Source organism: Myotis nattereri, assembly GCF_964212035.1.
Source record: "Myotis nattereri genome assembly, chromosome: 3".
NCBI classification, from domain to species: domain Eukaryota; kingdom Metazoa; phylum Chordata; class Mammalia; order Chiroptera; family Vespertilionidae; genus Myotis; species Myotis nattereri.
In genome coordinates, this window is record NC_138077.1 from 28993846 (window position 1) to 29020161 (window position 26316).

The 26316-nt window shown below is 35.5% G+C and overlaps 1 protein-coding gene across 1 annotated transcript in view; it reads right to left on the bottom strand.

Moving 5' to 3' along the window:
* The window catches only part of PDCD10 (programmed cell death 10), a 47369-nt gene that overhangs the window by 9353 nt on the left and 11700 nt on the right, over positions 1–26316 (bottom strand). The window contains exons 2-5 of the mRNA XM_081085921.1: positions 16508–16721; positions 8741–8794; positions 1715–1832; positions 295–421 (exon numbers count right to left, since the gene is read on the bottom strand). Of these exons, the coding sequence (XP_080942047.1) occupies positions 295–421; positions 1715–1832; positions 8741–8794; positions 16508–16603 (395 nt within the window). The 5' untranslated portion in view covers positions 16604–16721. The remainder of the gene's footprint in view (positions 1–294; positions 422–1714; positions 1833–8740; positions 8795–16507; positions 16722–26316) is intronic.

Here is a 26316-nt window from a genome sequence, read left to right on the forward strand (position 1 = left end):
TTATTCACTTTAGTCTGACATTTAATTTTTCCATGTTTTGTGTAGTTTAAACTATATTTCAATTTCTGTACATTCCATTCAGTTTTAAAATTAAACACTCTAAACAAATGTTACTGTATTCTGAAATGAAATGCCACAGCTTAGAAGTTAATAAAGATGTATCATTTAAAAACTCCAAATTTATTTCAAATTAATATTTTAATTTAACATTTATGTCATACTAAAATGAAATATCTAGAATGAGAGGTTCCTATGAAGTGCTTGAGAAAAGAACAAAAACAAGAAGTTGCTTACTTGATTGTCTGCAGAAACCTCACCCTGTCATTGATCTCATCTGGGATCTTACTGAGAATCTGTTTAAGTGCCCGTGCCTTTTCGTTTAGGTCTTGGAATTCTGGCTCTGGTCGTTCAATCATATACTCTGATAAAATAAATGCATAATAAAAAGCATCAGGCAACTCCCTGTCAAATGCAAGTCTACAAACTCCCAATGTTGGTTAAGAGGGTGAAGGAGGGGAGTAGAAAGGCCAGATAACCAGGAAAGACAAGGTTGCAAAAGCAGAATTTGTAAAGAGATCAACTTAGTTTGGTAATAACAGGGCTCCTACGAAGTATGATAACAGAAGATGAAAGACTAAACATTTTCAATTTGGGATAAATAGAAAGCCCATGAAATAAAAATAAATAAATAAAATTAAAAGGGAGTCTTAATCAAATTGATCAAGCCCCTGAAGATACATTTCTCAAGAAAATCTTAATGACGTTCATGACAAATATGATGGCGATATGTACCTGCCAATGGGGAAGATGAGCTTAACCAAAATCTCTATATTGAATACACAATGTCTCATTATACCAAAACCCAAACAACCTACTAAAGTCTTCAGCACGTTCTTGAAATCTCACTTAAAAAACACACACCAGAAAACACTACCAAAAATTCAACACAAGGGTTGGATCACAGAAGAGTAAACTTAGAAAGGAAGTTTAATCAGAGCTGGTTTAGGCAAAAACATTACTAGTAGATTCATTGTAGACTTGGAAACATTACAACCCTACCAACCAATACAACCTGGCCTAACAGACCGGAAATGTGCAAGTGTAGAATAATGATGAGGACTTTCTTATAAATTATGGAATCAGTTAAAATATTTCCTTTTTTTCTCCCTCACTAAAGATGGTAAATTCTATTTTTTCTTAATTAGTGGGAAAATGGGTACTAAATTTAAGAGAAACCCATTTCTGATTATTTAAAAAGCAAAAAATGAGAAAGAATGGTTATTATATTGTCCTCTCAAATCTGTGGTTGAATAAAACACTAAAGTTAGAAAAAACCCTCATTAATTCACACTGATTTTTGCATCAAGTCAACACAAAATTAAAAAAAACAACAACATTCCACAGAGTCATCTTTTGGCAAAACCAGAACTCATCAAACATATTCACAAGGGGAAAAGTTAAAGTGTACAACATAAACAAACACTTTACTTCAAGTAATTAAATCTGAATCTGACAAATATAAAACAGAAAACAAGAAGTACTTTTCTATTTTATAGGCCCCGCACCCCAATATTATCACAATACTAATAACAAGAAAAAGAAGAGAAGGAGGAGAGGGAAAAGAGGAGCTAGAACCTTTTGTCAAGCAATAAAGATTTGGAAGAAGTGCTTTTCAACAACTGTAAGAAAACTAAACAAGACTCTTTCTGATTACCTTCTACATCATCAGCTGCCATTCGAAGAAGTGATTCTGTGAAGTTAACTTCTACACTTTTTTTCTCTAAAATTTTCATTATGATGTCTTGTGTGAGTCCTGGATTTTCTTTTTCAGCCTATAAGGAAGAGAAAGCTAGTTTTGAAATGTAGAAATGAAATCAGAATTTTAAAACCAAAACTTAAATGTTTAGAAGGTTTGGGAACTTAAACTGATGAACCTAGAAAGGCAGAAATCTTTGTAAAGCGGTGATGGAATCACTTCTGTTTGATAAAACTTAAACATCAGTAACTTTTTATTACAGCCAATGTCTATTTTCCATTTGAACATAAAGTACTTAACATTTCTTACTTCTCCTTTACATTCTCCTGAAATCAAACTAATAACAAAGATAGAAATAAACATGTATTTTGGTAATCCATCAATTACTTTTTTCAGTAGCTAAAATAGACTAAGGATTTTTAGATTTTTTTCATTAGGTAATCTTTCAACTTGAGGATCTAGCAATTAATTACTCATCTCACCAGTATTTTACAGATTCTCTGCATCTAAATTAACAGAATGTCAGGAATAGCAAAAATAAAACAGGATTACTTTTGCAAGTTCTCTTGAAGATATATAATCCCATAAATGCTTTCCCATACAATGATTTTCACTTTCTGTTTTCTTTTTGTAGCAAGACTATTACCTTCACTAGTTTTCAGAACATTATTAATCCTTTTACTACCCTGAGCTTGTTTCACTAATGAGTTTACAATAGTTCTATGTTACTCCCCAGGGCATTAAAATTGTCTAGTCATTTCAGTACTGAGCATAAAGGGTTCTGAGTTTACCAAAGTTAATTTTCAAGATTTGGGTTTTCCCCAGTAATTTTATCCAATTTTATAATTGTTCTAAATTTTATAATCACACTATACATTTGTTTCTTTTAGGATGACTGCCAATTTTAATCATTATGCTGATGATTTCTCATCTTTCTTGCCCTGATATTAAATAGAAAATAGAAACAATTTGTGATCTTAACCATATGGCGACCTATTTGTTTTCTTATGTGTCAAGCACATTTAATCTCTTCCTTTTCAATTGCACTCTGGCATCACTGCAGATCCAGCTTTCTTCTGCACCTATTGCTCTCTCCATTATGACATCTTGTTTCTCATTAGATTTCAGTATAAAAAATTAAAATGCTGTGAAATTAAATGGGAAAAGAAAATACACACATTTATTTCAATCCTGAGATCATTTTTAACTGTTGTCAAATGTTCTTCAGGAAAGTCATTTTGATATATAATTAATAACAATAAAGTGTGTCTTACTGAATTACATTTTTGTTGTTGTTAACCCTCACTCGAGGATATTTTTCACTGATTCATTGATTTTTAGGGAGAGGGAAAGACAGAGAGAAACACTGATGTGAGAGGAACACATCGACTGGTTGCCTCCTGCCTGAGCCCTATCCAGGGCTGGGGCAGGGGAAGAGCCTGCAACCAAGGTACGTGCCCTTGACTGGAATCAAATCTGGATCCTTTGGTTCGAAGGCCGATGCTCTATTCACTGAGCCAAACTGGCTAGAGCTGAATTCTATTTCTTTTAAATGTAGTGCCCCAGTTACTCATGGGGGATATGTTCCAAGATCCCCAGCAGATGCCTGAAACCATGGATAGTAACAAACCCAATTCAGACAGATGCTCTTCAACTTATGACAAAGTTATGACCCCATAAGCCCATCACAAATCAAAAATATCCTAACTTGAAAGTGCATTTTATACACCTAACCAACTGAACATCACAGCTTAAACAAGTCTACTCATACTCAGAACACAGTATCTAAAAAATGCTGATAACACAGTACACTGTAGAGTATTGGTGTTTACTCTATGATGGAGTGCCTGACTGGGAACTGCAGCTCAGTGCCACTTCCCAGCATCATGAGAACATTGTACCGCATATTGCTAGCCCAGGAAAAGATCAGAGTTCAAAATTCCAAGTACAGTTTCTACTAAATGTGGACAGCTTTCAAACCACTATACAGTCAAAAAATCCTTAAGTCAAACCATGATAAGTTGGAGACTGTCTGAATTATGTTTTTCCTATACATACATATCTATAATAAAGTTTAACATATAAATCAATTAGGAACAATAAGAGACCAACAATAACAATAACAATTAAAAAAAGAATAATTCTATCAATGCACTGTAATAAAAATTATGTAAATATAGTCTCTATCAAAATATCTTATTGTAACCAACCCTTAACTTGCAGTAAACGGCTTGGTGTCATTCGTTTCAGGGGATCCCTTGCTTAAATCTTCACACAGTCTCATGTTTCCTGGTGCACACATTTTTGTTATCAATTGGAACATTTTTTGTTCATGTTTTCCACCCACAGATTTAGTGACTTTTTAACTTAACTAAATAAACACTTACCGTGCACTGTGGCTGTAACTTTTGCAGTTTGAGATGGGACAGCAAAATTTACACAAATTCCTTTTTCTTTCTTCACAATTTCATGAATAGATTTGTTTTTACCATTGACCTTAGCAACCTGGACATATACATTTTTTTTTCTTTTCTTTGTAAGTCAAAAACTTTCACCTTTTCACTTAAAGGAAGCATTGTGGCATATCTCTTTTGGCATATCCCAATTGCCAGTATAACTGCTTTCGAGCTTTGTGGCCATTAGTAAGTAAAATAAGGGCTACTTAAACACAACTACAATACCATGAAAGACTGATGTGATCACTGAAAAAGCAACTAAATGTCTAAAGGCAGGGAGCACATACAGCACAGAGACACTGGTCAAAGGGATTGAGCAGGATGGTGTGCAATTTCATCCCGATACCCATAATGGAACAAAATTTAAAACCTAAGAACTTACTATTATTTCTGAAATTTTAAAATTTATAAATTTAAAATCAAACCATAAATTTATGCCGGGGTCCAACCCCAGCAGGTCCAGGGGTTCCCAAAGGCGTAGACGGAGTCGGCGAAGAAGGAATGACACGGAGACAGCGTTCAGTTGATCAGCAGCCTAGCCAGGATCTCCAGCCAAGTTCTGGTCTCGATCTCCAGAGAGGTTCTGCTGTTTATTGTTTTGTTACATCCATATTTATACCAGTTGATTTTAATCCTGTCAATTTCTATTACAAAGGTTAGGGCGTTTCTTATCTCCATTCCAGGGAGTAAAGATTATGTAGCTTAAGCATGATTGTTTGTAGTGATTAACTACCTGCCTGGCACTTAGTTAAGGAGTTTCATCCCCTCCCTGACTTCAGGGAAAAATTCCTACCTGGGGAAACAACCTTTCTAGGAGAGGCATCCCCTCCCTGACTTCAGGGAAAAATTCCTACCTGGGGAAACAACCTTTCTCAGAGAGGTGACCTTGGTTAAAACACACAGCGCTAAGGGGAGCAAACATATTAAGAACAGTATGCTATATACGCCAGGTCCCTTGAAACATATGCTGTGCAGATGTTTCTTTCCTGCAGTGACTGTGTCAAGCAGCAAGGATGGACCGGCTTCCGGCAAATTTATAATTTAAAAATTATAAAACTTATTATTTCTGGAATTTTCCATTTAATGTTTTTGAACCAGAGTTAAAACAGGTAACTAAAGTGTAACTGTGGATAAGGGGAGACCACTGTATAGTCAGTTTTGATTTTTCCTTTCAGATTTATTTAAGGTAGGACCTATTTAATTAAAAGAAAACAAAAGTTGTCTTTAAAAGAAAAGCTATACAAATACAGTATAAACTTTATGAATTTGGTGAGCTGACACAAAATTACATGTACGACACTATTTAAATAAGCCAGTATTTGATAACTGGTTTATCTTTCCTAAGTACCATTAAATTATCAATAACACATTATTTTGGGGAGTAGGGGGGCATTCTCTATATGCTTCCAGACAATGCCGCAGAAAACAATCTCTCTGATTAAGTTATAATAAGGTGCTGAAAAAAATCAAATGCTGAAAGCCTGACAACAAAGTTTGCAATATCAAGTTGGTCTGGGGCCTCAACGTGCCAAAGCTGAAACATTACAGAAATCTCGCAGAGGTCCCTAAGGTTTTAAAGTCAGTGTTCTTAGTGCCAAAAGAAATACCTAACAGTACTGTGTATTAAACAGTCAGGTTCAAACAACTTAATAAATACTGAAGTAGCCTTCAAAAAATACACAAATTGATAAAAAAGTATTTAATTTTATTCTTCAAATAACTATAATTACTTATTTTAATGAGATCTGTACACCCTGCTGGGCATTGCACAATGTCTCAAATGCTGGAATTCGATTGGACACTGCCCTCATTTCCTGTTGTACACTGATTTCCTTATGGTACTTGCTTTTTATCACAGCAATGACCAAAGTCCAGCTGACAAAGACATGACATAACTGAAAGGAATGTAGTCCAATCAAACTACTACGTTGAAACAGCAAACTACTGCAAGCTAGTAGTTAGTTCAGTGTCAACCAGATGTTGAATATCACCGTGTTTCTTTGAAATTTTTAATTACCTCATGACACCTAAGATATTTGCTATGGGGTCCCAGGGTGCCCCGGCACATAGTTTGAGAATAGTTGCCTTAGTATCTTCTGTCTGAACTCTTACTGAGGCTACATTTTATTTTAAACACCTTAAATTTATCCAATGACTCTGACAAAATAAATAGACCTACCATTAAACCAGAGACTATATACCTACAGGCTTCCCCCTGCCCCCAAATAAAACCTTCAACTCTATGAGTATATAATTTTTATGAAGAATCCAACTGTGAGAAAAAACTGTCCCCAAGGGCAGTAATATCCAATCCGTGAATCAGTGATTCTCAACAGCACAACCTATCAGAACTTCTAGATGGGAAAGGAATCAAAAGCAGAATATATAATTACTAAAATTATTTTATCTTGAAATAAATTATTTCATCCCTTTTTCCCCAATAATAAAAATAGATACTAAAGCTTGATAAATATAACTGTTGTTATGGACCAAGAACTGGAAATATGCATTTAAATATATATAAACACAAAAATCTTTATCTTTCTAATGCATGCCTTCCTTTAATTTCATTTGAAATTTAACATATTAAATGTGAAAATTAAGAATAAACCAATGCAAGCTGACTAATGTTTTCCTCCAAAATAACTTTCACTATCCCCAGTTAAGAATCCATGCCATGAAAAGCAAAATTTACCCATGTATCAAACCAGATCTACCATAGCCACACTTTAAAAAAACTGCTTTTTACTTGTACTTGTGTAAAAACATGAGCTTATATATAAAGACATTACAAATAAAAGCTTCATGAAATTCATTATTTTATCTCTTTTATGAATGTCATTTAGTATACCATCTACTGCTTTAGACAGGGACTTCTTTACCAAAATACACAGGAGAAATACTCTCTGTTCTGGGTATCAGGAAAGCTGAAAAACGGACTTTTACCTAACCAATACTACATTGTGCAACCTAACACTTTTCCTATTCTTTGGTTACACACATGCTTAAAATAGTTGCCATTAAGCCTCCCTAATGACCAAATATGCCATTTAAAATCACACTAATATAGAAAGAAGGTAAAAAAGAAAAGATAATGGTATTGTTTTGTTGATTCTCTTTATTAATCCAATGATTTGCCAAGGATATGTTTTAAAGAAGCTAGTATGAATGTGTACTCAGATACTAGATTTTATAGAATATTAAACACATCTAGGTAATTCTAATCCAACATATACAATGTGAAAAGAGAGATGCCAAGTGACATTATCTATGCTGTCAGTTAAGACTGGAATCTATAAGCTAATCTTTGCCATAAAAATATTGGATGGATTTATAATTTCAACTCCAATGAATCTCAACTATAAATTTATTCTTGATTTAAATATTAAAATACTTTACCTAAAGCATAAGTTGATTTAGCTATTGATAGGAACAAACACACAAAAAGTAAATAAAAATTAAAGTTTGAGGCACCCTGATAATGTATTTTGGGGGATGGGAATAAAGTTTTATATGCAAGAATGCACCCAACATGTAAAGTAGAGGCATCCAATAAAAATATAATGCAAGAAACAAATATAAGCCCCTGTAATTTTAAATTTTCTAGTAGGCATATTCAAAAAGATTTTAAAAAAATGTAATTATGTTAAGCCCTGGCCAGTTTGGCTCAATGGATAGAGTGCTGGCCTACAGACTGAAGGGTCCCAGGTTCGATTCCCATCAAGAGCATATGCCCAGGTTGCGGGCTCGATACCCAGTATGGGGCATGCAGAAGGCAGCTGATCAATGACTCTCTCATCACGGATGTTTCTATCTCTCTTCCTCTCCCTTCCTCTCTGAAACCAATAAAAACATATTTTTTAAGTATATAAAAAATGTAATTATCTTAAGAGTACATCTAAAACATTCATTTCAACATGTAATCAATATAAATTATTTAGTACTGAGTTATTTTACATTCTTTATTTTGTACTAAGTCTTCGAAATCTGGAATGTATTTTATATGCACAGTACAACTAAATTGGAACTAGCCATATTTTAAGTCCTCAACAGTGACAGATGGCTAGTGATTATCAATCGAAAATCTCAGGTCTAGAAACAGAAAAATTCATGCTGAGTGACTTAGCTGTATATTCTCAAAGAGTGCTTAATATGATGTGCACACAGGTCTTATTTTCATGCTCAAAACATTGTTTTATACTTATATTCTACAATTTAATAATATGAATCTTTTTGAGTTATAATTTTATAAAAGGTTTTAAAAATAATTTAAAAATCAACTCCAAAGTTAAAGAGAGAATACTCCAAAGTCAGTTTCAAAAGCACCAAGTGAAAGGACGAATTTTCAGGAAAGAGCACTTGTTTCAGTTCACTTTTTGAGTGTATTAATCTTTACAGAGTACACCAAAACAGGCACAGGATAGTTAAAAGGGTTGTTACTAGGAAATAACCTGGCAATTATCAGCTGGTATTTAGATTTATGTATAACATATATTCTAATAATCACAATAAGTTACTTGTGCCTCACCTTAATGAAAGCTGCTCTCAGTGTCTGAGCTGCAGACAGATTTACTCGTTCTAGCTGCAATAAAAATTTTAAATCAAAATTAATATCAATTTTCTTAGAAAAAGCAACATTTCTGATATTCCATTCTATAGTAAGCACATTGATACACACATCATTCAACTAACAAAAGTATTTGCTAATTAACTCTAAATCACCATAATTCTTCAAAGAGAAGAATTATCTAAAAATTTCATTAAAAACCATGAAAACTTAAGGTATGTATATCAGTTCTTTATTCCTTTTTTTAAAAAGTAAGAAACTTATTTTATTTATTTTAAATAAATAAATGTACTTTATTTATTTTAAGCAAAAGCAGTTTATTGAGAGATAGACAGACTCCCTTTAGCAGAGAGGAAAGGAGCCCAAGTGGGTTGCTCAGAAACACTGTACTTTAAAGACAGATTTATTTTAAGATAAGCACAAAATACAAAATAATATAAATCCCTATAGAAAGAATAAACACATTTGTGAGTGTGTTTCTATTGAATATAAAATGACCAATACAAAGAAAACATTTGCTACTTAAGATCCTTTGTATTTACCACCGTACTCCTTCTTAATTGCTTTTCAATCCCCTCAGCCAAGGATTAATCTGAGATTAGTCTATTTTATTAATTAGCAAATAGTGCAGATAAAAGGTTTGTTTGACACTCAAATTGATGACTGTGGATCATCCGGGATTTCAGAGATGCTTATATCTGTCCTGTATTTTATCAGGATTAAAAAAGAGTTACCTAAAATACTAAATCAAAAGTTCAATCCAAATGCTTTTAATTTTTGTCAAATATGTAAGGTTTATAATTTTGAAAGATAAAATGACCATATTAGAAACTTTATACAATTCACTTTCAGTGAGCCAAAGAAGGTATAGAATTTCATAAAAACCAAAAACACCTCTTTGTTAAAGAGTTAACTGCCAGGCTTAAAATAACTATTTTCAGTTAAATTCAGATTTCTTTAGTCCCTAAGAATTAGGCCAGTTAACTCAATAAAACTCAAAGTATTTATTTTTTATTTGGGACAATATTAAATGTTCAAAAGCATTTTAACCTTTATAAATTTCTATGCAAATAGAAAATTTCTACAGAAACTTTATTAACCTATTATGCAATAAATATTCCTTTCAATCTCAACGCAATGAAAATGTAGGTTTTCCTTTATAAACAACACACAGGATGGGGCAAAACTAGGTTTACATTTGTGAGTACTGGAAATAGTTTACTCTTGTACTATTATTTACTGTATTTTTTCCATACAAATGACTATAAACCTACTTTTGACCTACTCTACACACACACACACACACACACACACACACACACACACACGAAATCTCCAACACCACTTTATCTCCAAAAATAAAAAGTGGAGTATTTAACTTAGCTTCTTACACATCTTGCAAAATGTAACATTGTCTTTAGTAGGTAAAAGGGAAAACACAAGGGGACAAGTTAGCAAATATAGCAAAAAAGCAACTCTATGAGGAGTTTATAAAATTAACAAAGGTTTACCTCCAAAAATGAATTTTTCCCCACAGAATTCACTTAGTTATAATGAATACAACTGAAGATTAAAATAACAACACAGCTCTTCTGATCTCAAGTTCTTGTTATGCAGGCTAGGCAGAAGGAGACAGGATGAATGTTCCACCCTGATAGAAACCTATTTCCTTATTTGGGTTAACACCACATTCTGACCTCTTTCAACAAGTCAAAGGTCTGAGTCACATGTGTGCCTTCAATTATCAGCAATATAACTCATTCTGTAATGCCCTGATATGTGAAAGGCACAAGGCCAGGAAAAGAGATCAAGAACAGTCTGTGAAGAACTCATAGAATTAGCCAACTTCCTTTACCATCAGCATCTCTAGATTTCTAGATTAAATTTACATATGTGTACCTTAGAAAAGGGGAAGGTCAGAGGTAACACACTAAATCAAATCTGTGAGCTATGAAGCATCTCACCAGAGCTCTAAGAGGAGTCATTCTGGGATAACCACATATCTTGTAATAAACCCACTAGGCTTTATAGCTATGTGATATCCACATTCCCCAGGGAGTACCAGGCACATAGGCACTATACATATTTTAATCAAACTTCATTTCTCATAAATTTATCTAAATTGTTCTGGAATCTATAATTTCAGCCTGTAATACTTAGGTAGCAAGATACAGTTTTCTTTTCTCTATTAAAAGTGCTTCTATATTAGGCCTCTCACTTGAGATACATGATTTCAAAATAAAATCATGTTTATCTTACTAGTACCTTTCATGAAAAGATCAGGTTCCAGTAATATTCTAACAGCTATCATTTACTAAGAACTTATTATACAGCGTATTTTTATAGAGTATCTCTAATCCTCACGATATGGTACTAGTTATCATCATCTCCATTTTACAAAAGAAGTAACTCAGCTTGCATAAATTTATGCAAATATTAAAAAGCTAGTACTTTGAGAAAGGATTCATACTGGATCTGTCTGGCTCCAAAACCCCATGCATAAGACACTAATGCTACCCTTCCTCCCTGTACTCACCCTCTCCAGATGGGAGTCTACCCTATCATTGAATCTCTTCAACTACTTAAGAACCAATAAATTTCTGAGTTTCTACCATGTGTAAGGGAGATAGTGTGAGAGAGACACATCAATTGGTTGCCTCCCACATGTGCCCCAACTGGGGCCGGGGATGGAATCTGCAACCCAGGTACTTACTCTTGACTGGAAATTGAACCCGAGACCCTTGGGTTTGAGGGCTGACACTCTAACCACCGTGCAAGCCAGGCCAGGGTAAGAATTATTTTTTAGCCTCATTTTACATGCAAAAAAAATAAGACAAAATTATATAACCTAATAAGTGACAGAGAAGTAATTCAAATGTAAACCTTAACTATGATCACCTCTGGATGGTGGTATTGCAGGGGAAACCCGTGCCTTCACTGTGAAAAAGTATGTTTACTATGCTCAAAATCTGGGATTTTTTTTTTTTCGACTAGGAAAAAATAAAAAGGACAGGTAGGCAGGTAAAGCTGCAGAAGTATTCTCAGGATTCATTTCCTTATTGATAAATTAGGAGTTGTATATGCTGCTGAGAGTTAGCAGAAATAGTTGATTTGGATTCTTCTGAATAGAATGATACTAATTACTTATTCATAAGTGCCATTTTGTGTGATTTTTTTAAATTGATTTTTTACAGAGAGGAGGGGAGAGGGATAGAGAGTTAGCAACATCAATGAGAGAGAAACATCGATCATCTGCCTCCTGCACACCCCCTACTGGGGATGTGCCTGCAACCAAGGTACATGCCCCTGACCAGAATCGAACCCGGGGACCTTTCAGTCCGCAGGCTGATGCTCTTTCCACTGAGCCAAATCGGCTAGGGCAGGGGTGGGCAAACTTTTTTACTTGAGGGCCACAATGGGTTCTTAAACTGGACCGGAGGGCCGGAACAAAAGCATGGATGGAGTGTTTGTGTGAACTAATATAAATTCAAAGTAAACATCATTACATAAAAGGGTACGGTCTTTTTTTTGAATAGTTTTATTCATTTCAAACAGGCTGGATCCGGCCCGCGGGCCGTAGTTTGCCCACGCCTGGGCTAGGGCATTGTATGATTTTTTAATAAACAAAAGTGTAAAACTTTGATGATCTAAAATTCACCTTTGGTTGCAAAATTGCTATTTCTGTCTCAAAATACCTACTTCTTCATACAGTATATTTCCCCTTAAACAATTCCTCCAAAAGTCATGGGAAAATAAGATACATGGTATATCTTTTCCTAGAATGAAGAAATGAAGCATACAACGCTCTTCTTCCATATATAAAGAATTAGTGAAAAGTAGTAAGTACCTGAAAACCTGCTCTAACACTTGGCATGAGGTTTTTATAAACTCATTCCATAATGCAAACAAGAGACCTATTTCACAGTACATTTACAACACAAGCAATACACTTGGACTCTGAACTCTGCAGCTGCTGATTAAACAAGCCCACTCCTTCAGCTGTCCTAGCATAACTTCATTAAGTTTAGCAAGCATCATGCTCTCAGAATGCCATAAATAACTTTGCCTTGTGAGCTAGAGTACCAAAATTTCCTCAGGTGTAAGGATGTACTACTGTCTAAAAATCTGTTCTACAAGATGACTGGGAGATCCATCATTGTTATTATTATGGATGTAATGTCATGATGAGAATGCATAAGCTTTTTCACTCTTCTATTACCCTAGAGGTCCGGTGTGCACGGGTAGGATCCCTAGGCCTGGCTGGCAATCAGGGCTGATCGGGGCCTTCCAGCTGCCAGCCAGGGCCTTCCTTCGTTATGCAACGGCCCCTGGTGGTCATGTCACAGCGAGTGATTGGTCTCCCGGTGGAACTCCCATGGGGATAATTTACATATTAGGCATATATATATATATATATATATATATATATATATATATATGACAAAATTTAGTGATTCATTTACCTTCAGAGTAAAATGTTCACCCCTACTGTGGTGCTACTTTCTGCAAGATTAACTTGACAACCACTTATCTTTAAATCTGCATAGTACAGACAAACAATGCCAAACTAATTTCCCAATTAGTAGATTTATAGAAAAATCCTCTTTTGAACTATAACTATCAACTAACTGATTAGGTATCTTATTTAATTTCACCTCTATCAAAGAGAAAACCTACTACTACTAATATTCCTAAAAGCCTATTCATTCTGTACTCTCTTTTTAAAATACATGACAGAAATAATTATTTAAAAAAGCTTGATACCATGTTTGATCAATAAATTCAATTTGAGAATTAGACCCTGAGAATTTGATGTAGTATCTCTCAGTCTGCAACTTCCAGCCATTTCATTTTAAAAATTTACTTCTAACAATTAGTTCTTGAACCAACTATGAATCATTTGGCGACATATTCTAATTCTGGGCCCATTAACCTACATATGTTTTTAGATCTCATCTGGAGAGAATCACTGCCTTTATTTCTGAAAGAGATTTACTAGTCCATTCACAGCCGTTTATTTTTCTTTCAAGTTAATTTTCCTTATACCAAATAAATTAGGAAAGTTGTATTAATCCCAACAAAGCATTTCACCAGAATGCTACATCCTATTCAATTATTTTCCAAAGTTAAGACTGAAATAAAATCCACTTTCCATATGTAAAAAAATATCACCGAAATTGTTAGGAAAAAAGTTTTTCTCATTCCTTTTCATTAACTAAAGGATCAAACTGAAACTCAGAAATTTAACTGCCCTTCCGCCAAGAAAAGACTCAACGTAACCAGATAAATACAGAATAATCTCCCAAAACAACTTGGCCCAATAGCCACTGAGTTAGCTATAGAGTTAGACTACAGACATGAAAAGAGGGAGTACCTCTGGCAGGAACTGTCATGATGGTTCTTAAAATACCTGAGAAGTCCAAACACTAATCATCAAGATAGATTACTCACCAGTTTTCAGGGATTGTCTCCTTACTTCTTACCTGGTATGAAGATCATTAAATAATTTATTTGCTTAAGTATCTGTATTCCCTAAGATTCTTATAAGAAAGGTTGTTGCTTATTTTTCCCTCTACAGTTCCAGACCCTAGCAGAACACTCAACGAATAAATGGTTGGCATTTAGTAAATATTTACTAATCAAAAGGGAAACACTTGCTTTTAACAATAACTCTAGCCTTGCAACAAATGGGTAAAGTATTAAAACAAAATGTTGGAATTAATTACTAGAGTGTCTGCAGTAGCTGCCAGATATAGGTGTAACCAGCACTAAAAGGGGGCCTCAGAAGCTAGCATGGTAGCAGTATAATAAAGACAGGTTTTTCAAAAGATGCCTCCTACTTGCTTCCTCCTTAGTAGCAAACTTCTTAATTTCCCAACCTCTTTTGCAGCTAGGTGTGGTCATAAGATTACATTTTTGCCAATGAGACGTAAATGTAAGCCTTGTATAGGACATTCAAAAAGGTTCTTAAGAAAGCAGAATCAGTTAGAGGTAACACACACACACACACACACACACACACACACACACACACACACACACCCTCCTGCCCTTTTCAGGAAACAACTTAGGACAGTGGTTCTCAACCTTCCTAATGCCAAGGCACTTTAATACAGTTCCTCAAGTTGTGGTGACCCCCAACCATAAAATTATTTTCGTTGCTACTTCATAACTGTAATTCTGCTACTATTATGAATCGTAATGTAAATATCTGATCTTCAGGATGTATTTTCATTGTTACAAATTGAACATAATTAAAGCATAGTGATTAATCACAAAAACAACATGTAATTATATATGTGTTTTCCGATGGTCTTAGGAGACCCCTGTGAAAAGGTCGTTTGCCCCCAAAGGGGTCGCGACCCACAGGTTGAGAACCGCTGACTTAGGACGATGAGCTTTAGTGGCCATCCCACATGCTGAAGTGACCTTGATAATGGAAGGCCAGTACTAAGATGATGGGACAAAAGATAGGAACCTGAGTTTCAGGTGATACTGTTCCATAATACTAGCTCTAGTCCACTTACCTTTAGAATTTTTTATGTAAGAGAAATAAATTTTACCCAAGCCACTGTTTTTCATTTTCTCCTTTGGTCATTGAGCCTAACACTATTTAGGAGACAGTGTTTGAAGTTCAAAATATTTGTCTGAAATGGAAACTAAACTAAGTCTCTAGATTTCAAATTGAAGAGGATGAACCACTCTCTACTGACCCCAAGACATTAGATCATAAAATAGATCTAATACATTATGAATAAACCTAATAATGTAGGAGAAATGGTTTTTAAATTCACGATCTTACTCTAATATAATTATTTTATAAAAAGAGATAAAAATTATGGGAAATGGTAAGGGCTTCCAGGTTGTAGTAGCAACAATAAGGTTAATGGCATCAATAGATTTATAATTAGATTAATAAAACAGAAAAGAAAAAAAAACACCCACAAACCCACAACTAATTAAATAGGTAAAAAGCCTAAAGCCACAGAATTCAGAGTCCTAGATTCTAGTCATAGGTAATTTCAGGAAAATAATTTCATATTATCAGGACCCTAGGTCACCATTAAAAGACAGAGGAGAGTGATTAGATTATACTTAAGAAACTTGCACAGTTCCAGAATTCTCTACACACTTTAACATATATTAATTTAAAAGAAAACCCAAAATGTATTAATAATAATTATTAAGTCCTACAATATTTCTAAAATAAAAAGAAAACAACATCTTCTCTAAATACAAAGCACTGTTATGTTTCATTTATCGGTAAAAATGTTTGGGGCTACTGACTGTAACTCAGTAGGATAATTTGTGCCTGCTCCTCTGGCTATCTAATGTGCTTGTCCCCAGCTCTTCAGCTGTCTAACCCTTCCATATCCCTTTCAGATCTTTAGCATGTCTCTTCATCAGTGAGGCCTACCCTGACCTCCAAAACAGGCTCTACCTATTTTTTTTTTAACTTCATAGCAATTACCACAATTTTTCATTTATCTAATTATTTGTATTCTTTTTGTTAATGTCTCTCTCTCGAACTACAATGAAACCTGTAGAGAGGGAACAATATATGTGGGACTCTCACCCCACTGTTTTATGTCCAGTCCTGGCATAATACCTAACACATAGATGGAATTCATTTATATAAGTATGTTATATGAAGGAACCAACAAATGAATAATTGAAGTAGGAATTAAGGAATTGCAGAGATCCTATGAGAAAATATTACCGACTTACCTCATTAAACACAGGATACATGACTGCATAGAGAGGCATAGAAACCATGGAAGTGGTCTCAGCTTCATTCTTCATCTCTTCCATTGTCATCCTCATTCAAAAGCCAACTACAGTAGAAAAAGCAGTGCTAAAATGCAGAGGAATCTTCATTCACTGCAGTATTTCTTCTCTCTTTTTTTGTGATAAAAGAATAGGTCACACAACATATATTGACCTGGTAAAAGGGGAGAAAGAACAGTAAGTTACTACATTAAGAGGAAACAACAGATACAGCATTTTTTTTCCCCAAAGTAGAGTCCTTATCTTATGAAAATCAGAATTTTTAATATATCTTACTTGTAAAAGCAGCCCTAGTCAGTGAGACATCTCTGTTTCCCTTCTCAGATTCAAGAATTGCCCTTTCTTAACAGCTAATCTCTCTTATTAGTTACTACTCTACAAAGCAGTGTTGCATGATTCCACTCATCTTGAATTTGAAAGAGCTCTTTATGAAGCACCACGGATTAATGATTTATCTAATTCCATCATATGCAATCGAGGAAAAAGTATCAAAATGCATAATTATAGCATTTACATGCAATATCCTATATAATAAAAGGCTAATATGCAAACTGACCGAATGGCGGAATGACCGGTCGCTATGACACACACTGACCACCAGGGGACAGATGCTCAACACAGGAGATGCCCCCTGGTGGTCAGTACGCTCCCACAGGGGGAGTGCTGCTCAGCCAGAAGCTGGGCTCATGGCTGGCGAGTTGCAGCGGTGGTGGCAGGAGCCTCTCCCGCCTCTGTGGCAGTTGAACATCACCCAAGGGCTCCTGGACTGTGAGAGGGCACAGGCCGGGCTAAGGGATCTCCCCACCTGAGTGCACAAATTTCGTGCACCAGGCCTATAGCACATTTATAACTATGAAATGTACAGTGTGTATAAAATACAAGTAAAGAATTAAGAATAAAGAATTAAAGTGTATAACATTTTCATTAAAACGCTTTTTGCTAATTGTTCACTGATTTTGTTGTCTAAAAATAACAATAAAAACATAAGTACCAAATAATTTACGGAAAATCTTAAAACTGGAAAATTGCTACCAAATGTGGTCCATTTGGGGAGAAAAAATGTTACTTAATTCTGCCACTGGTACTTTTTGAACCTAAAACAAGAAATCCATAGACACGAGTAGTCTGGAATTAAAATATCATGATTCAATAATATAAGAGAGAAATTTTACCTTGAGGGGTTAAGGAAATGTGTTGCTTCTTAAGAGAAAGCAACTATATTTATTCCCTTTGCTAGGCTAAAAAATAAGCCTAATTGTAAAGTGGAAGTGTAACAGTAGTCACTTATCTATATATATAGTTACAAAACAATCAATTTGAATAATTTCTGCCATTTGCAAAACATTCTCATTGATTATAAAACATTTTCACATGCATTTAATCCTTATAACTTATTTACAGTAATTGTCATTATAATTTTACATGAAAAAGAAGGCTCAGAGATAATAATTTGCCCAAGATCACACATGCAGAGGCCTAATACTGGATCCGAGTACTTAGAATCCAGATCTGATTTCCCACATCATAAAATCAAGTCTGAAGTATAAACAAAGAACCTGAGTTCATCCACCCAAGAAAATACCCAGAAGTAGAAGTTATTTACTGAATAAATATACGTTTAGCACCTACCATTTGCAAGATACAGTTGGGGATGAATAAATGTCCTAATCATTAACAATTTACCCCGGCCAGACTGTGAAAGACCTAAGCAGTTTGAAAGTAATATCAAAGACCTGGCGTACTTATAGCTTCAAAATTCTCCAATAATCCATCCCATTTGAGAACTGCTTCTATCCTTCCATATCCCAACCAGTTAAGGGGAACTCAACACCTACTTGAACAGTCTGGTTCCATTTCTGGTAGTTCTAAACATAGACAGTTTGTCCAATTTCTGAGCTGACATACGCTCCCTGACTTCACAGAACAACAACAAAACAAGGCCAAATCCTAAATTCTATTCTAGGGCAAGAGAAAATCATTACCTGATCAGACCACTGATTTAAGTAGATTGTTTGGTCATAGCATTAAAAATAGAATGGCGGAACAGAAACTGAAGGCAGGGAAAACGTGTATCTTTACAAGAGATCAACAAGACCTGAATAATAAGTAAGAGGAAGTAGGTAAATATCAGTTGTGGCCCTACTATTTCTATTTACCTAATAGGCCATTTGGTAACCTACTTTTCCACTTAGAAATAAATTGTGGATACTTTTTTATAATAAACTTGGAACAAAGGCTAGGGGCTGAAATACAGAGAAACTGGTCAAAATGAAAATGATAGGTACTGTACGCACAGTTTAACAGTAAAAGAAGGCATCTACTATATCAATGAAAAAAGCAAGTAAGAAATAGCAGGACAGGGTCAACAGAACCTGGGAAGCTATCTCACTGGGTGACAGAAAAAGAAATCATTCACTTATTTAATAAATATTTATTCATTACCTACACAGCATTAGGTCTGGTACTAAACAGAGACCAGTAAACAAGGCTAGACAGTCTCTGGCTTCATGCAGTTTATATACTATGGAAGGAAAGAGAAAATGAACAATTTTGAGTATGACACAGGGGAGAAGTCAGGACGCTATACTATGGGAAAATGAGATGAGAGAACCAGCATCACAAAAACCAGGTGTTTCAAATACTCCCAAGTATGGACAACAAGTTTTTAAAGAAATTTATTTGGTTTCTTGGCGAGGTCAAGAACAACACTCAAAGAGTAGGATCATCTCTGCAAGGGCTGATATATTGAGAGAAGTCTACAAGTATCTCAGTAAAAAGGAGGTGAAACAGTAAAGGAGGTTCAATAGAATCATTTTTGTCTTTTACTCTTTCAAACACATGTGCCTGTCCCTGCATATAAAGACAGAAGGAGATGCAGAACAGAGTTCACTTTTATGATTCAAATGAATTATATATTTCCTTTAAACCAACTTTACAGTACTATCAACTACTATTTGTCATAAAAAAGACAATATTATTGCAACACCATTCTGGGTTAAATAGCTGGCTGGCCCACAAAACACTTAATCACCTTTTAATATTGTTTCTGTGGATTAATTTACAACTTTTCAGAACACACATTTACAAATTACGGCCACTCATAGCTTCATTAGCGTTAACATGAGATTAAAACCACCAATTCCAGTGCACTCTCCCTCCTGGGAGCATGCCTTAGCCTTTCCCCTCCTCCTCTTCTTCCCAGACAGGCATGCATCTCCTAAACTTTAAGGGACTCCATGAGGTTTTAGACCAGGGAAGCAATGGGCAGCAGCAGTTTGTCCAAGGCAAACCTACTGAACCTGTCTCAAGACACCCTTCTCTTTGACTGCTTAGTGAGCCAAAGCAGCTCAGCCTAGGCTCATTTCCCCACCTAGTCTCTCTTCTGTTATCCTAGACCAGTGATGGCGAACCTTTTGAGCTCGGTGTGTCAGCATTTTGAAAAATTCTAACTTAACTCTGGTGCCGTGTCACATATAGAAATTTTTTGATATTTGCAAACACAGTAAAACAAAGACTTATATTTTTGATATTTATTTTATACATTTAAATGCCATTTAACAAAGAAAAATCAACCAAAAAAATGAGTTTGCGTGTCACCTCTGACATGCGTGTCATAGGTTCACCATCACTGTCCTAGGCCCTTTCCTGTTTCACTGTCCCCAGCTTTAATAAATGTTCTCCAAAATTCAAAACAAACAAAAACAAACCACCAATTCCAACATGGCTTATTAAACTGTTCGGCTAATTTTAGTTTAAGTTAAAATATGTTGTCATACCTTTTATATACTTCTTCATTTGAGATGGTTAAATGTACAACCTGCAATCACTCCAAGCAGAAAAAGATCCTGCTACCTAAAGAGCAAGGGTCAGCTGACCTGAGGAAGGGCTGAGGCCCTGCCCCTTTGAGAAGGTTCCTTCCTTTCAGCATGGGTGTGGCCAGTCAGGCAGCACATTATCAGGCTCTAAGGAATACTGGTTTCTGGAGTGAGTACTGATTATGCATGTATAGTCCACTGATTAAAGATTACTGACCCTAAATCACAAATGTGGAAAGACATTAAAAAGTCACCTCTTCCCCCCTTTAGTACAGCAGAAACCAAAGTTCAAAAAAATGAATTACCCACGGTTAAAATTTCTAGCTAATCTATATATCTATATCTATAGCTATATCTATAAGCCTAGTGACCAAAAGGTGGCATGACCAGAATGACCAGTCGACCAGTTGCTATGACGCACACTGACCAACAGGGAGCAGATGCTCAACACACGAGCTGCCTCCTGGTGGTCAGTGCGCTTCCACAGTGGGAGTGCTGCTCGGCCCACAGCAGGTGCAGCCGCTGGGCTGACCAGGATGAGCGGCACTCCCACAACGGGCTGATGCCTGCAGGCCACGCCCCCTACCAGTGCACAAATCCATTCACCAGGCCTTTAGTAATAAATAAAAATTACTGTGGGTATGATGGCAAGATAGGAAGAACTATTTATTTCCCGTTTCAAATGTGTTGCTTTGGGGTAAAAGTTTTCATTTTCAAAGTAAGATTTGTCTCTTGAGTGGTTAGCATCCACAGAACTAACAAAAAAGAAACAGAACTATAGATACTAATTATTTAGATACAAGGTATACTTTTCAAACTTTTCTTCAAAAACAGCCTTTGTGACATGGAGATATTAAAACAACTAGAATATAGGCAACCTATTTATTTAAATTTTCCCCTCATTTCCTTAAATATTCAAAATAGCACTGCAAATTTCTAACACAAAGTGAATCAGTTTTACCAGGTGTATCAGTTAATAATGCGGACTTTGTAATCAAAGAAAACACGATAATTTCAAGAGAAACATCAAAAGTGCTTTATTCAAAGTAATGACCATCACTAGCTACACATTTCCCCCATCTTTCAGGTAATCTGTAGATACTGTACCAATAGAACTTTTCTTGTTTTGATGCAAACCATTCAGAGACCCAATTTTCCACTTTTAAGTTCGATTTGAAGTGCAGCTCAGAAAGTGCGTGTGCCATCAATCGGAATAAGTGGTAATCTGAAGGAGCAAGGTTTGGTGAATACAGTGGGTGGGTTAATATTCCCAGGCAAGATCTTTTAACGAGTTTAACTGGTTTTGAAGTGTGTGATGGTGCGTCATCAGCATGAAGCAAAATTACTTTGCCGTGTCTTCTGGAACATTCTGGTCATTTTACGACCAAAGCGTGGTTCAAATTGATTATTTGTTGTCAGTAGCCATCGGTATTAATGGTTTCACCTGGTTTTAGAAGCTCATAATACACCATACCTTTCTGATCCCACCAAATGCACAGCATTGTCTTCTTTCAAAAGCAAGTTGGCCTTGCAGTTGATGTTAATGGTTGTCCTGGATCAACCCATGATTTTGTGCGTTTGGAATTCTCAAAATAAAACCACTTTTCATCTCCAGTCACAATTCTATGCAAAAAAGACTTTCTTCCGTGCTGTTGAAGCAACATTTTACTGATGACTTTTTGGTTTTCCATTTGTCTTTCGTTCAGTTGATGTGGCACCCATTTTCCTTCCTTTAAAATCTTTCCCATTGCTTGTAAACGATCGGAAATTGTTTGTGGAGCAACACTTAACCTTTATGCAAATTGTTTTTGAGTTTCACACGCATCTTCATGCAATAATGTTTGTAATTGTTGGTCTTCAAACATTTTTGGTTGACCTGGATGTTCTTTGTCTTTCACATGGAAACCATCGCTTTTAAAGCGTTTAAACCAACTTTCAGAAGTATCTTGAGTTGGAGCATGTTCACTATAAGCTTCCTGAAGTATAAGATAACTATCGGCAACACTTTTCTTCAAAATAATGAATTAAAACTTCCCACAAATGCTATTTGTTTTGGCACGAAATTCGACATTTTTAAGCGTAAAAATATCTATGATGTTAACATCTTCAGAAAATTTGACATATGAAGTTTTGAAGCTTGCTATCAATACAATATAGTATACATATCAAATCGCATAAATATCAACATATGTGTGACTCCATCTATTGAAAAAAATCCGCATTATTAACCCATACACCTGGTAAATATCTTGCTAGGCTTAAAACAATTATTATTTGTTTAGAATGGCCAAAAATAGGTTCTTGGCCATTCCAACGCTAAACTCTAGTGCTAGGAGTTTCTGCCCTGCCCAACCAACAGGAGCTTGTTCACTTTAAGAACTATACTTGGGTATATCTCAAGCCTCAGAATCAGCATTTCCTGAAACAGCCTCTCTTCACTCCATCTGCGGCATGAGATAACTCTAGAGCCAAAGATATATTTACTTATAAATAAAAAGAGTAGACAAAGGGAAATCTTTGGTACTGATGTATGCAGTTCTTGGGGTGAAAAAGAAGCTTCCTAAGTAAATTTGACACCTAAAATGTTTCTAGGCAGGTCCATTTGTCTTGTTTTTCTCTATCTAGTCAAATCCAGTTCTCAGCCCTCTTACTGTTCCTAAATTCTTATAATTCCTTTAATTTCCCTCCCTAAAGAGAGAAGTGTTATTTTGGTTGAATCTTCAACCTGCCTATGAACATTTAGCTAAAAGATGTTTATTCATTCTAGCAGTAAACAGAATCCATGTGTTTATGTTACCATTTATAAGTTTTTCTTTTTCCCATCAGAGACATTAGAATCAGCATAGCAAGTATATAGTAGACCAGTAATATATGTTTGTTGAATGAACAAATTAACGAGATAAGAGATGGGCAATTTATAACCTGAATCAGCCTTGTTAGTACTTTTCAAATTATCAATGCTTGCAAAGCAAAAACACAGAAATCTAATTAATTCTATTAATAAAGTCTGGACCCAGTCACATTTACCAGTTTTTACTTCTAGCTATCCCCAAACTCTTCCTACTACGCTAAGGTAAGAGAATATAAGTAACAAATAACTGCAAATAAAATCAGAATTCTAATAGAAATTTACATGGACACCAAATAAAACTAAAGAAAAATAAAAGTCAGAGGTTATAAATTCTAATGTTTCATTTTTATTAGGGCTGCTGGAATATTTTTTAGATCCTGGGGAAACAACTAGTGTATAATTTAATGGTTCACAAAATTTTCAAAGTGTAAGCATTTCCAACATTAGATTAACCTTGAATTACAAATAAGCAAAATCCAAAAAGTTATCTCACTTTTAGCACAAAGCAAAACTTTCTCTATGGGAAAGGGTGCAAGTGATGCAGTTCCCAAATGTCAGGCGACCTAAGCCATCACAGTCACTTCAGTGCCTACTAAAAACATCTTCCCAACACTTCTCAATCAGAATGTCCAGGAAGCTGTGTTTAGCAGATAGTCCAGATGATCTTGTGAAGAGAATAGGCTGGAAACCAATGGAATAGAAAGAACCATGGCTGGAGTTAGAGAACCTAGCTGCTAAGGTCAATCTCAGAGACACAGGTAAAATTAAGTTTAACTAAGCAACTGAGACAGGGGTTTTTGGTTCCAACTTCGTCAAATTTCACTTAATCACTGACCTTGCTTCCTCATCAGAAACAGAAATGAGGTAAAATTTTATCATTTGAAGGCCTTGAACTCTAAAATTCAGTGATAAAAAATATTTTAGCCCTAACCGGTTTGGCTCAGTGGATGGAGCATCTGCCTACGGACTGAAGGGTCCCAGGTTCAATTCTGGTCACGGGCATGTACCTTGGTTGCGGGCACATCCCCAGTAGGAGGTGTATAGGAGGCAGCTGATCGATGTTACTCTCTCATCAATGTTTCTAACTCTCTATCCCTCTCCCTTCCTCTCTGTAAAAAAATCAATAAAATATATTAAAAAATATTTTATTATGTATTGATATCTACTCTAGGCTCAAAAGTAATCTCATGGGACAAAAATTTTTTAGAGAAAAATATCTCATCAGATCATAAAAACTATTATACAAATTCTAGTAAGGAAAGCCTTCTCAATAGTTGGTTGACTTAAGGTTTCAATTAGCTGACAACCCCTTAGTTTCTTCTTAAGCACCTGGCATCATGAATCACACCCGCCAGGCTCCTAGATAAACTGAATTTATTCCAAGGCTGTGTAGCTCAGTCTGGCCATTTCACATGGCTGGAAAGGTGAGCATGTGATATCACAATTTACCTTTTAGGGCCTTCTCATGTCAAAATGTTGTGGCCACTTCCAAACAAGTGACCAAAGGACTAGAGGAGGAAGCTAGAAAAAGGGAGGCAGAGGAAGAAAGTAGGTAGGAAATCCTACTCAGACCAAAATGAGCTGATAGACTTCAAGATATATGTACATCTCTCTCCTTCCTTTGCAAACTAGAGGCCCATTGCACAAAGAGATTCGTGCAATAGGCCTTCCCTTCCCCTGCACCTGGGACTGGTTTTCCTCTGGCACCTGGGACCCAGGCCTTGGCTCCAGATGGAGCCTTCAGTCTTTGCTCTGCCGCTTCGCCCCTACATATGCAAATTAACTGCCATCTTTGTTGGGTTAATTTCCATACTCTCCTGATTGGCTGGTGAGCATAGCAGAGGGATGGTTAATTTACATGTTTGTCTATTATTAGGTAAGATTATATTTTCTCTAATTCAAGGTCTTCTATTCTAGTGTTTTCTTTTTAAAGAAGGTAATGGGAAACTCAACCTCCCTGAACATGTAATACTGTCAGTTTAGTATTTATTGAATTTTACATTTAGGGACATCTGGAAATAATCCTTATTAATGGTAAGTGTAGTATGTGACACTTTGCCACTGTGTTTGTTTATATATACCTAACTGTTTTTAGGCTACTTCGAAATATCAAAGGGATAATTTGTGAAGAGAGGTATGGGCAAAGAGCATAACAGTTAAAATCTGAAAGCAAGGGTTCACATACTGGTACTAACTGTCAATCATAAACCATCATGTCTCTCTGATCAAGTCATTTCACCTCTCTATGCTTTAGTTTCTTCTACAATATGAACGAAAACTGAGCTGTATACTTGAAAGGGATGTGGCTAGAATAAAAGATGAGGCAATTTTTAAATCAAACCACAAAGCCTCTATATTAAATATTTCATTTTACTAAGTTACTAAACACTGTATTTTTGCTTTTGTTGTTGTTGTTAATCCTCACCCGAAGATATTTTTCCATTGATTTTTAGAGAGAGTGGAAGAGAAATGAAAAGACAGAAACACTGATGTGAAAGAAACACATTGATTGGTTGCCTCCTGCACGTGCCCTGACCAGGGCCCAGGCCAGGGCGGAGCCTACAACCAAGGCAAGTGCCCTTGACCAGAATCAAATCTGGGTCTCTTTGGTCTACAGGCCTACACTCTATCCACTGAGCCAAACCAGCTAAGGCTATTTTTGCATTTTTAAAAAGCAATTCAAAGTAAGTACACATTCCACAAAAAATTATCATCTCATTGGAAGGAATACACTACTCAATCAATTTTTTTAAAGGCACTCTCACTGTTATGCCACAATTTTTGAGTATCTGATACCATTAACTTGTTGAAGGATTCCAGCTTTACTGTTTTTAAAAACAAGATAAAAAAAAATATATAATCTTCAACATCTCTGTAAACATGTCTGACCAAATAAGCATTTGCTGAGCTATTAATTAACAAAGGTTTTAACTAAAAACATCACCTGAAAATTGAGCTAAGATATCTTTGAAAACAGAAAACATTGGCAAATTAGAGCACAGTGAACCATGAAGGAAAAAAGTAAAAATGCTCTATTAACTTTATCATTTTTTATTACTCTTTGTATATCTGTCACAGATAGA